The sequence below is a fragment of the Parasteatoda tepidariorum genome, chromosome 1 (genome assembly GCF_982258835.1).
Source record: "Parasteatoda tepidariorum strain Cologne lab strain chromosome 1, Ptep-v5.0, whole genome shotgun sequence".
In the NCBI taxonomy this organism is placed as follows: Eukaryota; Metazoa; Arthropoda; class Arachnida; order Araneae; family Theridiidae; genus Parasteatoda; species Parasteatoda tepidariorum.
The window spans coordinates 56,734,881-56,748,963 of record NC_141755.1 but is presented as its reverse complement, the minus strand read 5'-3'; the positions used below and the strand labels follow the sequence as shown (position 1 = coordinate 56,748,963).

Sequence of the window (14,083 nt, the reverse complement as noted above, 5' to 3'; positions counted from 1 at the left end):
TTTTATTTATATATTTTGATTCACTATTAACTATTTTCATAATTAAAAAATAATAATAATCTCTTACACGTGTGCAAAAGTATTTTCAGTTCAAACCCTTTTCTTACCACATGCTTATGATACTTTTGTATTAGTTATCTTATTGCCACTGATACATAGGATCATATTATCAAAAATATAACCTTTTATTTATTTTAGCATACATTATTATAAATTCCAAGATTTTTCATCATTTTGTTTTAAGAAGTGTTTCAATGTTTTCCAGAAAACAGGAAGATTTGGTCGTCTCTGAAAATGATTTTATTAATGAGGTATTGCATTATATATTCCTCTTTGCTCTGAATTAGAGCATAGGGCATCTACAGCAGCTTTCTATCTCACCCTTTTTGTTGCCTGATATTTTGCCTCTCTCCGTGGCTTTCCTATTGTTTTCAATTCACTTACAATCGTCCTGCCCCAAATATTTTTAGGTCACATGGTCACAACCATGATTCATACTAACTAAAAGGAAGAGCCATGGTGACTCAGGGGTTAGAGTGCTCACCTCACAATGAGGTGGCCCGGGCTCGATCCCAGCGATAGCTGGTTGATTCGAATTCCGCACCCGGCTCGATGCTGACATAAAATATCCTGAGTGGTCGACGGATCATGGGTTAGAGTCCCCTTGCCGTCAAAGTAACCGTGGAAGGTTTTCGTGGTTTTCCTCTCCATGTAACACAAATGCGAGTTAGTTACATCAAAAAGTCCTCCATGAAGACAAAAGTTCTCCCAATACTTGATCCTGTAGTTCCCTTGTCTTCTGGATTAGGTTCAAAATTACAAGGCTACGGAGTTAAACATTAGTAGCCATAAACCCTAAATTGGGTTGGCTGTTCAGCAAAGGTTGTGAAACTAAAGGGAACATATTAGGTAGAGGGCTTTCATCCACTTCGGAGAGATGTGCATGATTTCAGTTTCTGTAACAGGTAGGTTTTTACGAGATAGTAGACAGTTGGTCTTCAACACATGCAAGCCTACTCACCCTGATAAGATAGTAACACCAAACAGCGGAAAGAAGGTTTTGCTTGCCATAAATTTTATTATTTAGAGGCCAAGCATAAACATTGTTTATTTAGACAAACATTGCCATAAACATTATTTATTTAGAGGTTTCAAATTTCCTATTAATTTATATATAAGTTCTTATATGATTTAGATCTCATAAGAGCATGCATGTCCTTACCTTTTTCCAGATTCTGCCATTGATTTTTTCAATCCCCTGCAATTAAATTAAAATTGTTTTTTGCTTCACCAATATTTATTGTCAAAAGAATGAAACTAATATTTTAACATGAACATGTGTATTTGAGAGGAGTTTAACAACTATAGTTTAATATTATATTTGTTTCAAAGCATTTTCTTGATGCAATAGCTTAAGCTTCCTTTTGTAATGCCTGTTAGCACTGTAGGAATTGTATGATTCATATAGTTCAGTTAAATTTTCACTTTAAATACTCTATTAGTATTTAGCAACAAAGATTGACTATTACCTAAAATTTCGACTTCTAATCTTTAATATGTTAATGTCAAAACAATCCTTTAAGTTGAAAAAAAAAATTTAAATATAAAATCATTCAAAATATCTGCCAGATAATGCTAATTCATGTGAGAATATAGAAAGGAATTGGTCAAGAAATGAGGCAGGCTAGAAAATATGAAATTCTGTGCCGCACTGGTAATGCTATAATGATAACTCCACACTCCTTTTTTAAATCTGTGATAATTTTTTCCCCAGTTTTAGTAGTGACCCTTACAAATACCAAATAACTCTGTTTTGTGTTGTTCAACAATATTAATTCGTTTTAAAAAATAAAATAAAAATAATTTTTTAACAAATGTTGGTATTTTTGGAAAGTGAAATATTTATTCTTCGATGCTGTCAAAGTTCAAAAAAATTTGCGATCACAGTGCTCAAACACTTAGAGACACTTCAACAACACAAACACTTCATACAAACATCTTAGAAGAACACTTTTTCCAAATCAAAAACTCCCACTTCCTCTTTCCTCCTCAAGTTTATGAGTCCAAATTTTTTCATGTTTCATCCTTACAAGATGTTAAACTATCAAATGTTTTCCAATAGACTTTTTGTAGACCAATATAACACAAAATTACCCATTTATTATGTAGCAGCTGTCACTAAAGGGGCAATGAAAATCTTCCTATGCCTAAGTAGTGAAATAAGTTTCAATAACTTCTGATACTCAAAACTACCCTGTTGCATCATTTCAGCCACCTGTACATAAACGTATAGCGTATCTACCACTACAAAATTACAACTGCAATTCACTAGTATATAAGAAATGTTAACTCGACTCTGTCGGGGTACCTTTTCCTAGATGAAGGTTGACATGGTCTGTAACTACTAGCCCCACATTGGTGACCCGGACGTGATGTGAACACGTCTTCCTTGACAGAAACTCCCACTTCGATATGAACACGCCTATCTTGACAGTAACACCCACTTCGATCTAGAAACGCCTACTTCGATGGATGGTCCACATTGAACAGTTGACTTGCTACTTGTGACTGCGGCATTATCCACCTCCTTACACTGTTGCTACTCAGGCTCGTCTCGATCACGCACAACGTCGGCTTGCATACACTCGACTGCTAACGGCAACACAAGAGCGACAACGAACGTGAAGTTAATACACCTCTCACTTTCATCACTAAAAATGTATGGTGATCTTAATACAGCTCTCCCGGCTTCGCGCGAAAAATAGCAATGACTTAACTAGTGGTATCCGTTTATCGAATTCTATCACAGATATAATTCTGGTGGGGGAGTACTGTAACGTGTCTACCACTACAAAATTACAACTGCAATTCACTAGTATCTGAGACATGTTAACTCGACTATGTCGGGGTACCTTTTCATAGATGACGGTTGACATGGTCTGTAACTTCTAGTACTACAAACGTTATATTCCAACCATAGCATATTTGAAAAGTTTCAAATTTGTAATAATAGATAAGTTATACTCTGTTTTCAAATTTAAATAATTTTAAATTTGTATTTTTAAGTCCAGCTTATAAATAGAAAACTTGCAAAACATATGTTTTTAGAAAATTTTGCACTCATTAGGAATGTGAAACACAATTTTATTCATTATGAATGATAAATTGTGCAGTTTAATTTTTTTTTTAAGATTTGGGTACAAGTTCTTATAAGACCAATAGCTTTTTAAGAGGTACCCGTTTTCTTATAAAAGGAAATGTAAACCCAAAGCGGAGAAAATAGAATATGTGGTTGCTTATTCAAAATGTTGTTTCTGAAAACCTTACCTGACTAAAAATGAGATCGCACGCAAATGCTGCCATATCATGCTTAAGTATGAGCATTTTTTCAGTAAAGGAAAAAGCTATCATACGTATCAAAAGCAAGCTTAAGCTTTGCGTTTTGCTAGATCCAATTTATTAGACGATAATCGAGGCTGCATATCAATAAGGTTCATTGAAAAGCGATCTTAAGCAAAAACGGTTGAATAGTTCCTGAGAAATCAAATTTTATGTATCCGACTTTTTTAAAGTTGGTCTGGAGCTATTCGACCGATTTCGCTCAAATTTTTTATTTTGTCATTAAATTATTTTCTTTAAAATAATACAAAAAATTTTATACCTAGCTATTCAAAATTTTTTCGACTATCATTAAATAAAATAATAAATATTTACTAAAAGTTATTTTTTGTGTGCAATCATCTAGGATAGACAACTTTTAATAATTATGTGCAGAAATTTCGCGATTTGTTTTAAAAGTTCTTGAGATATGGCAAAATACGCAAAAAGTAAATTTGACGATCGCAATGCTCGAATGCGTCATCTGGAGAGAAGACCGGTTCCCTCTTCTCAGTTGAATATTTTCCCCTTCCATATCATTTTTCTTATTCAATAGACAAAAATATTTTCTAAAATTTCCATGACAGTTTCCTTAAGAACTATGTTTAATGTAGTTTTGAGTTCTTAACTCAAAAGTTTTTAATCTACACTGCTCAAAACAATGTATATTGTAAGTCTTGTTTTAAATAACGGTATGAGCAGAAAAAAAAGTATGTATTATTTTTTTTCTGCTTAAAATGGAAGAAGAGATTCACGAAGGCAAATTTTTCTTATTTTCAAACTGCAAGTTTTTAGTTCGATGTCGAAGACAACAGTTTAGCGGCAGCGAATCTGATTTCTCTTTCAACTTAATGTAAGTCAAAGCGGAAAAGAATAATCGACATTCAGAAAGCGCATTGCTGTAAAGAAGCTTGAAGATTTGTTGGCTGGTTAGAGGGCGGCCAAACACAAGCCGAAGTAGCAGAAACCATTTAGGTTTCGTATCACAAAGTGTGATTTCCAGGATCTAGAACCATTTTTTGGAGACTGGAAATGCAGGCCGAAGATCGAGGCAAGTGCGCAGACGTGCAACAACACTCAATGAAGACAGTTATGTAACGCTGATGGCTCGGGTTGTTGTTGTAGTTAATTTACGTCGCACTAGAGCTGCACAATGGGCTATTGGCGACGGTCTGGGAAACATCCCCTCTGCTATAGGCATCACAGTTTTGACACAAACTGTCCGAAACCGTCTTCACGCTGTATGTCTGTATGCTCGCCGACCAATGGTGTGTATCCCGTTAACAGCAAGGCACTGTCGCGCTAGCAGGGAGTGGGTAACAGAGCATGGGAATTGGAGGAGAAATGAATGGCGCAATATTCTTTTCCTTGACGAGTCCCATTTTTTTTTGTTCGTTCATTCTGATACTAGGCGTATTTTCATTTGGAAGGAAAGTGTCATTTAAAAAATCCTGCGTTCTTGCCCGAAAGTGTAAAATTTGCTGCATGGATGGATGCACCTATGCTGGATGGATGCACCTATATCCGTATCATTCGAAATGGAGCTCTGGCCGGTCGTCGATGCTGGAATGAGATACTGAAACCCATACGCGGCAACAATTGGAGATGACTTCATGTTTATGGACGACAACTGCTTGTCAACTCTTGCTAACTGGGTGAATGATTTGCTTTTGGAGGAATGAATCATGCGAATGGATTGGCCAGCGTGTTCTCCAGATATAAACCCAATCGAACATGTTTAGGACATTCTAGGTAGACGAATTTCTGGACAACTACCACCCTCACAAACCCTCTGGAAGGAGCTCTTCTGGAGGAGTGGAGCAGACATGTCAACCTCACGTGCCTACCATGAGGATGGCATGTCCTCCGATCATCCTCTGGGATGTCTCCCAGACCGTCGCCAATAGCTTTTTGTGCAGCTCTGGTGTGACGTAAATAAAGTATCTATCAACTCTGCATGAGATCTCATGCAAATACAAGTCACATTTGTTTGGCAGTTGGATGCCTATAGGATTTTTCTAGTGCCAGCTTAGGGCCGAAGAATCGCTTGCGTAGATGGATGTAGTATAAGATAAGTCGTACCAAAAGCCTTCGGTTGACCAAAAACCTTAAAAATATTGATAACAATAAAACAAGCAAAATATCGAAAAGATAATAATATCGATAATGAAAATATCGATATTTCGAAATTGCATTGTTATCGTAGTTAACATTAAATGGTGATTGTTTGTTTACTATCTAAAAGTGACTGCTGTCAGTCCTAAAGAGTAGCTATCGTCTGATTTTTTTTAATGAAATCATAGGGACTAATGTTGCTTTTTTATGTGACAGTGCTATAAAAAATTTGAATATGTTACCCAGTGTCGGTGTTTTTGGCACTGGTAAAATAATTCGTGTTCTAGTGCCATGTTTACGATCTCGGGGATTTAAAGTTGAAGCTATTTGGGGAAGAAGCAAGGAAACAGCTGAAAAAATTGCTAAAGAATTAGAAATACCCTTCTTTACTGATAAAGTTGATGAGGTTTTACTAAGAAAAGGTGTAGATCTAGTTTGTATAATTTGCCCTCCACATCTTCATTCTCAAATTACTGTCAAAGCTCTTGGCATTGGAAAACATGTTTTATGTGATCGTCCGGCCGGATTATGCCAAACTGAAGTACTGAAAATGGTCCATGCTGCCCAGTATTATCCTTCTTTAATATCCGTTTTATTCCACAGCTTGCGCTTTTTACCCGCATTTGCACAGATGAGAAAAGCTGTTAAGGAAGGATATATTGGTGATCTGACTATTTGTGATGTGCAAGTTCAGTGTGGTAGTTTATTACATGATCATTATGATTGGTCTTGTGATGCACTAATGGGTGGTGGATTGCTTACTAATGTAGGAAGTCATATCATTGATATAATTGCCTATACAACAGGTCAGCGTGCCAAAAGAGTTCATGGGATGGTCAAAACGTTCACTAAAACTTGTCATTTTGAGGGCATTAGGCAAATAACCAGCGATGACTTCTGTGCATTTCAAATGGAACTAGAAGGAGGAGGTTGTGCTACTGTTACACTGAATGAGCATTTGCCAGGGCAGTTTAGTCAGGAAGTGTTACTATGTGGGTCTAATGGCTACGTAGTTGTACGTGGTGGAGATCTTTATGGACAAAAGATAAATTCCATTAAGGAAGAAGTCTTATATTTGGATATTGAGGACCTTAAACAATCTTCTGCAATGAGCTTTAACAATATAAATATGTCTGTACCAGACTCTGCTGAAAATTTATTACCAAAACCTTATATGAAAGGCTTAGTTAAAATGGTTGGTGCTCTTAAAGAAGCATTTGCTTCTCAAGATGATCTGCAGAGCTGGGTGAAAGAGCCTGTTGCAATAGCTGCATCATTTGAAGATGGACAGTACATTCAGGCTGTGATAGATTCAATTCGTTTATCTTCGAAACAGAGGGAATGGGTGAAAGTAGAACTTATGTCAGAAGACCCAGAAACCCAGCAACCATTGTTATCATCATTACCTTAAAGTCTGGGATTTTAACTACTGAATGTATTTGTAGGGAAGATTTCTGTATTGGTACTTTTTCCGGAATAATTCACAAGTTTTGTTGATTTCTGGACAGTGGCCACAAGAAACTAAAAACGCATTACAAAAGGGGACCAACTTAAAGGGTATAACTCAGCAAACCCCAGGCAAATATCGAAATCACTTAATAAAAGAAAATTGATAACTTAAAATATGATGGTCGGTTGTAATTAGCATGAGCAGGTACCAATATGGAAATTTTCTCTACTTGTGATTATTGCATTTGTACTTAATATGCATTTAACTTTGTTTTTGCATTTACACTAATGTGATGCCATCTTATATGGATTGATGGTTGTGAAATTGTATTTTATTTACTGACATTATTGGTCACTGCATTTTTTTTTTTTTACATTGTACATAAACATTTTATTGTGATAAACAGAAATATAGAAATAAGTTAATTCTCACAAATAATTTAAAGATCAATTCTAACATATTTTATTATCCCAAATTTATAAAAATGTCAGTTAATTAATAACTACTAAGACTACTGTAAAATTATTTTATTCATTTGTATATATTTTAAGTATTTTATTATTTTGCTAGATACTAAAAGTTATATTTAAAGTAATACAATAATAGTTTTTTTTATTTAAATAATAATTAAACATTTATTCCAGTTGCATTTATCCTAATTAGAAGAATGTTGTGTGTTTTGTCTGTTGCGTCTTTTTTTACAATTTTATTTAAATAACTTAAATTTTAGTCAGGCATTGGTATCAAGAACTCGGAGGGGGAAACACTAGATATTTAATGATGTCGAAGATTTGCGTTACTGAAAATCAAATATTTTTAACACTATATTAAAATAATAACTTGAGAGTTGTGTCATATGTTTATACTTCAAACTATATCAACATCTTTATTTCTTCATGTACTTTTGATAAATTTCTTCTGTTTCGGCCCTTTCTTCAACTGATGTGTTCTAATGTTAAACACTTTTTTCTTTTTTTAATATTCTCAATCACAACACACTGCTACAGTATTGTTTACATTAATTACTTCCCTCTTTTCTATTGGTTAAATTAAAAGTTCATGAAAATCTCATGCGTTGACATTCCTTTTTACATATGGTACTTGTTTTACTTGTCTATTTCCTTAATGGATGATTCATTTAACTATAACTTCTTATGGATGATTCACTTCTAACAAATATGTATCTATATATATATATTTTTTTTTAAAATTAGAGTTTTAAAAAGTCGTTCCTAAAATTATCCAAGAAAAGTCTTAAAAAATAAAGTTCAAGAAAATTTTTTACATTTTTCAAAAATAAAGTTTTTTTTTGTGATTTAAAATATTTTGTAAAATTGAGGGTCACCCAGTAATGTAACTGATCTAAAAGAGTTCTTTTATTTTTTATTAGCATAGGAAATGCACCATTAAATTCAAATTTTTTTTTATTATATTAAAAAAATTGCATTATTGAAATTGATATTGAGGTCCAGGTTAATATAATTTTCAATTGAGTCTTTTTAGTATTTTTATTTTGGATTTGTTTGGTGTTTTTTTGTTGATACATAGTTCGAAATATTGAGAAAAATTAGTAGGTACTCTGCTAGTATCCCTATTCAAATAGTAGAGTTTCTTTTATTGTTAGAAACTGAAACTCTTTAGGAAAGAAAGTTTGCATTTAATTTTTCTTTACAATATACATAAAGTGTTAAGTTAGCATTAAAAATTGAATATTTTTTTAAATAGTGCCTTCATTTCTCTTAAAATGGTATTTTTTAACATTTAAATTATAAGTTAAAAAGCACTTTTTGTTATGCAATTGTCAAATATTCTTTAGTGATCGTCTAGAGATTAATGTATACAGAAGTAACTATTAGAAATTCTTTCATATTTTTATCATTTACCTTGGTATTTTATGAAAGATTTTCTATTTATTTAATTTAGACTCATTTTAAAAACTTAAATACTCTGTTATTCTAAATTTTTTTTAAATATTTACTTAATAATAAATGAGGATTGATATTCTCCAAATTATTCTTTCTGAATTTATATGTTGTCTTTTATTTTGGTTATAAACATTTTATATTTCACCTTATAACTGACAGTTTTGAAAGCGTGATTGGACATACTATAAACTTGCTTTTGAATACGTACTATTATTATGCTTTATTTAACTATCCTTGCAGAAGCAATTGTTAGAAAGGAATCTTTCCTTTAAATTTACCTAATTGCTGCAGTCAAAATGTTTTTATCAAAAAGAAAAAGAGAAAATTAAAATTAAGTTTAAAACGAAAATTTCAATTAAGTTTCACACAAAGATTGTTTAATTACATCAGTCTGAAAATATTTGTAGTCTTAATCAATTTAAGTGATCCTTCCTAAAAAAATAATAATAAATAGAAATTTGCATGTAGTATGTATGTGAATGTTATTAGAAAATTTATAAATCCACCCACAAAAATTTCCTAATTTTTTTTCAAGAGGTTTAATTAGCGGTAGAACAATTCTCCAGTTTAAGGACTATTTTAGTTGAATTCAGTTTTCCAGTGTGCAACTGTTTTGAAACTACGTGTAAAATGAAATGCTTGTGCATGTGTGAATCAGAGGTGTGATATGCATTGAGGATAACCACCTAACCTTTAAGATTATTTTGAGTGGTTCAAGTTTTGTGATGCATAGAGATACTTGGCATTATTTGTTCATATTTACTGTTAATGTATTGATATTTGTAGGTCAGTGCATATGTAATGCCCATTTCAGTTTTCTATTAGAAATTTAACAAAAAAGAATAGATATAAAATATATCTATTATTTGAATAGTAGAAATCTATTATTTGACCAAAAATTTTAGATGAGTGGTCTATTCAATAAAAAATGCACCTGATAGATTTCAAAGCAAAGATATCTACTGAGCGTAGCAGACATTTGATTTAAAAAGACCCAATATCTTTATTTATTTATTTTATTTTAACAAAGGTTGACTTTTTTATTTAAAATTCAGTTCAATGTAAATTGTTACCGAAAACTAATTAAAGTGAACAGAATATGACTGCATATTTTATTTCTCTTTTTGTGTTCAAATTAAGATCTTAAGGTATTTTCATTTTATTTCAACATTTAACGTTGAATGCAAGTCTATTGTGTTTTATATTTCTGAATTATTAGAAGTAATATCATTGGTACTTAATTTTGAAATTATTTATGATATTTTATTAAATTTGTGATTTTTTTTTACTTCTAACTAATATATCGCTGTCCACTTTTATGCTAAGAAAGTAACTTTAATTTAGAAACATTGTTTTAAAGCCATTGATACTCCCAAAGCAAAATTCAAGAGCAAATTAAAATTATTATATTGATAAGAAATTACTTGCATTAAATTGATGTGCATTTTATTTTGGTGGAAGCTTTTCCTTTAATTATTTCAGAAAATTTATCACAGTTTTTTTGTTAATATGCAAGTTTCTCTTCTACTTACGTGATTTTTGTTGACTAATTTTGTGATATTTGTTGGTGAAACAATTTTTATCTTTTTCCAGATTTAAGAAAATATAAATTGCGTGGAATATTAACCTGTGTACCTGTTTATTATTCATATTCAAAAATTAGTTTGTAATATGTTTTGTAATATATGTAGTTAAAATATGTTTGTAAACTTTGACAAAGAATTGAGAATCAAGGGTGATAAACTTTAAAAACAAATCAAAATTATTAAAAAATATTCATCCATAAGTAATTTATTTTAATATTAACTTTTCAAATTATTATTTTTATTTACTTCAGAATTATAGAATTTTTTTTTGCAATAGAAAATATGTACCAGATAAAATTTTGTTGCTTAAAATTTGTGCTATAAAGCATCAATATTTTTCTGTACTAAAAATACTATGGTGCCAAGTATCTTCATTTTGACATAATTTTCAAAAATAGGGTCCAAAGAAAATGTGATCTGTAAGTAGACTTACTGTCATTGAATAGAAATTTTAAATTCTTATTGAAGAAATACAATACTTGAAATACTAATGGGCCAAAGTAATATTAATTTTCACTTATTGCCTTTAAAATATTTTTTTCTGTTTGTACATATGCTTTCACATATAACATCATCAATAGGAAATAGATTTGTCCAGGTTCTATTTTCTCTCCATTAACTGGGTATCTGATTAAAATATGTTACTGGATTTTTATTTTAAAATTTATCTTAAATCCCTGGCAAGCCTCTATATTTAAATTTATTGCACATAAAAAACTGGGGCATTGCTTTTTATTGATTGCATTTAGCATGACCAGGATTTGATATGGTAGGCAAACTTTTGTGACACATAATCTTTTGCGAAAGAGGGCCAGAAAGAAATTTGTGGCATTCGGGGGCTGAAATGAGTTCATTTTTATATCAGTATATTATAACTTAATTATTCCTTAGTGTTACCAAAAAAACATCAATTTATCTCAAAAATTGAAAGACTTAAGTATATGTATAATATTTTTAAGTTAAAAAATATGATATTAGGGGGACAGGAAGGTAATGTCGTTTCAATGCATTAAATATTCGTTAGTCTTAAAAAAAATTTTTTTTTTTTTATTCACTTTGATTCATTTTCGATCTAGAATGGAGAGGTTTCTAACGAGCGTGAATACATTATTGATTAAAAATAAAATCTTGATAACAAATATCAAATGCACTGAAACGACAATACTTTCCGGTCCCCCTAATACATTTGAAGATTTGTAAACTTTGTAATTCTTTCATAAATTAACTGTTTTTAACTGTAAACGTGGATAATTAAATTTATTATTTTTTAACTGTATATGAATTACATAACATGTATTGCTTAAAAATATATGTTTAAAAAAAATTGAAAGATTTAAATGTTTTGACAATAACAGAATTAGTGCCTCTATATTTCTGAATTTTAATGTTGGTGTTTTATCAAAACTTATTTGAATTAGTTTGAAAAGCAGTTATAAATTGTAAGTTTTTCCTTTTAATTTTTAGTCGGAAAACAGGACGCTGCATGCTGACCATTCAAGCTGTAGGCTATGCATTCCTATGATATCGGAATATCTCCAATATAAATAAAAATTTATCAGGAAATAATATTCTGTTACCCTGACAATAAGAACGAAATTCCCTTTATATACATTTTTCTAAATTATTGTAGATTGACATTGCATCATTTACAGAAATACATTAAAATGAAATGATGATATTATTTTGTTTAATATTTAAGTTTTTTTAATTTTCTAGTACTTGCATTTTCTTCAAACTTGTTCAGTTTTTTAGCACTTATTTTTTTTAGTTCTCTTTTTGTTTAATTAGATGAATTTTGATTGTAATACTTTTAAAAACATGGTATTGTGTATCCCATCTTTTTTGTTGTGTTTAAAAATCTGAAATTTAAGCTATCTGTACAATGATTAGAGCTTTTATTATTATGCACTCCTGGTCGTGATTTTTGCTTCCTTGTGAATTTTTGTTTAACATTCATTGTAAATATATTAAATTGAAATTAACAAGATATAATAAAATTATTTTTTTTACATATTTAATTTTTAAGCAGATGTTATACAAGATTATATAGATTAGTGACATCAATTTAATCATGTAAATTGAAATAGATATAGCTTAAAAAGTTTGTTAAAAATGTAGATTGATGCATCTGCATTGTGACAATGTTGTATTTTTTATTCAAATGAATGAATAAAATTATTCATGCATTTTGTAAGATTTTTGTTGGTTGATTCTTTTGAAAATTAAATTTAATACAATAAGATGAGAAAATCCATGACAACTTAACTTGATAAAATGAATATTGTTCGTCTTGCTGTTCTGAACAAAATATATTCTTGTCAAATTGCAAGTAAGTATCGCAAAAATATATCTTAATCAACTGTTAGAAGACTGCGATTTAACCAAATTTGTAAAAATCAATGGAAAATCACTTTTAACACAACTTCATAAATTCTTACGCAAAGAAGCAACCTGAATGAATTAAATGGATACAGGAGAATATTAATTGGAAAAGTGTCATATTTTCCGATGAAAAATATTTCAATTTAGACAGTTTTAGTAACTACTGTCACGTAAGAGTGCATACAGAAATTTTCTCATAGGAGTGCAACCAGATCATACATTAAGTTACGTAAAATTATTAAATTTAATCTGTCAAAAAAGTTGACGTTTTATATAGATTTATATCGAATATTATATAAATATTTACATTAAGCAATTTAATTAAAATAATCGATTTTGTTTATATTTATTCTTTTAATGAAAGGAAAAATTTATTCGAAATAAAATTATAAATTACATATATAAGTGTTTTGAAAACAAAAATGAAATTTTACATTGAAAAAACTTTATTTCGATTTCTTTTTCATTTATTTATTCTTTTGATTTTTCAACGGCGTTAAAGAAGTCTAAATTATTGAACGCAACCTGAATGAAAATAAAATTAAAAACTTCCTTAGTTCGGAATAAAAAATACCCATCAAAAAGCCAAAACGGAAATTCAAATTGAATAATTTCAAAAAAATAAATTTGCTCTTTAATATTTTACCTTGTAATTAAATGGTTTAAATTATAAAATTCGACCTGAAAGAAAAATAAAATTAAAATAATGAATGATTTCGCGTCAGTTCGTCGCGCACAGTTCCTAGTAACGACAATTTGTCGTTGAACAATCCGTCGTGAGAACAATTCGTCGCATCGACAATTAATGGTGAGCACAAATATTGGTCTCAAGATTGGTTTCATTCGATTTAGTGTAAAAAAATGCATCGGAAATAATACCTCAAGTAAAATGCAAAAAGTAAAATTAACACTAAGAAGGTGGAGTGCGTTCCTAGTTGCACTATTTGGACCAGGTTTTTGTGGTTACTCCTTATAATTTTAGTCGAAAATATGAATCGGTCTTTAAAAATGGATGTGTTTTTCGAGAGTGAACTTCGTTATAACGAGCCTCTTTTTCTTTTATAATGGTCGACTATTTTGATTTAAAATACGTATCTAGAAAAGATTATATATTGAGTTGCTAAGCTCTGTACTTTATAAAAGACAGGAATTTCTATGTAGAAATAAGTTTCTATTTTATAACAAGTTTTTAATAAGAAGAAAATAATGAGTGTGATGAGTGTGGCATCATTGATAACAGCGCCTTT

The 14,083-nt window shown here is 30.6% G+C and overlaps 1 protein-coding gene across 1 annotated transcript; it reads left to right on the top strand.

Annotated features, from left to right (window-relative positions):
* Positions 1 to 5,366: 5,366 nt before the first annotated feature.
* On the top strand, positions 5,367 to 12,651 carry LOC107452588 (glucose-fructose oxidoreductase domain-containing protein 1). Its single transcript, XM_071179766.2, has one exon. The coding sequence runs from the start codon at positions 5,729 to 5,731 to the stop codon at positions 6,902 to 6,904; it is 1,176 nt and encodes a 391-aa protein (XP_071035867.1). The 5' UTR covers positions 5,367 to 5,728; the 3' UTR covers positions 6,905 to 12,651.
* Positions 12,652 to 14,083: the final 1,432 nt, after the last annotated feature.

Coding starts and splice junctions, on each gene's coding strand:
- LOC107452588 (XM_071179766.2), top strand. CDS start 5,729: ATGTTACCCAGTGTCGGTGTTTTTGGCACTGGTAAAATAATTCGTGTT.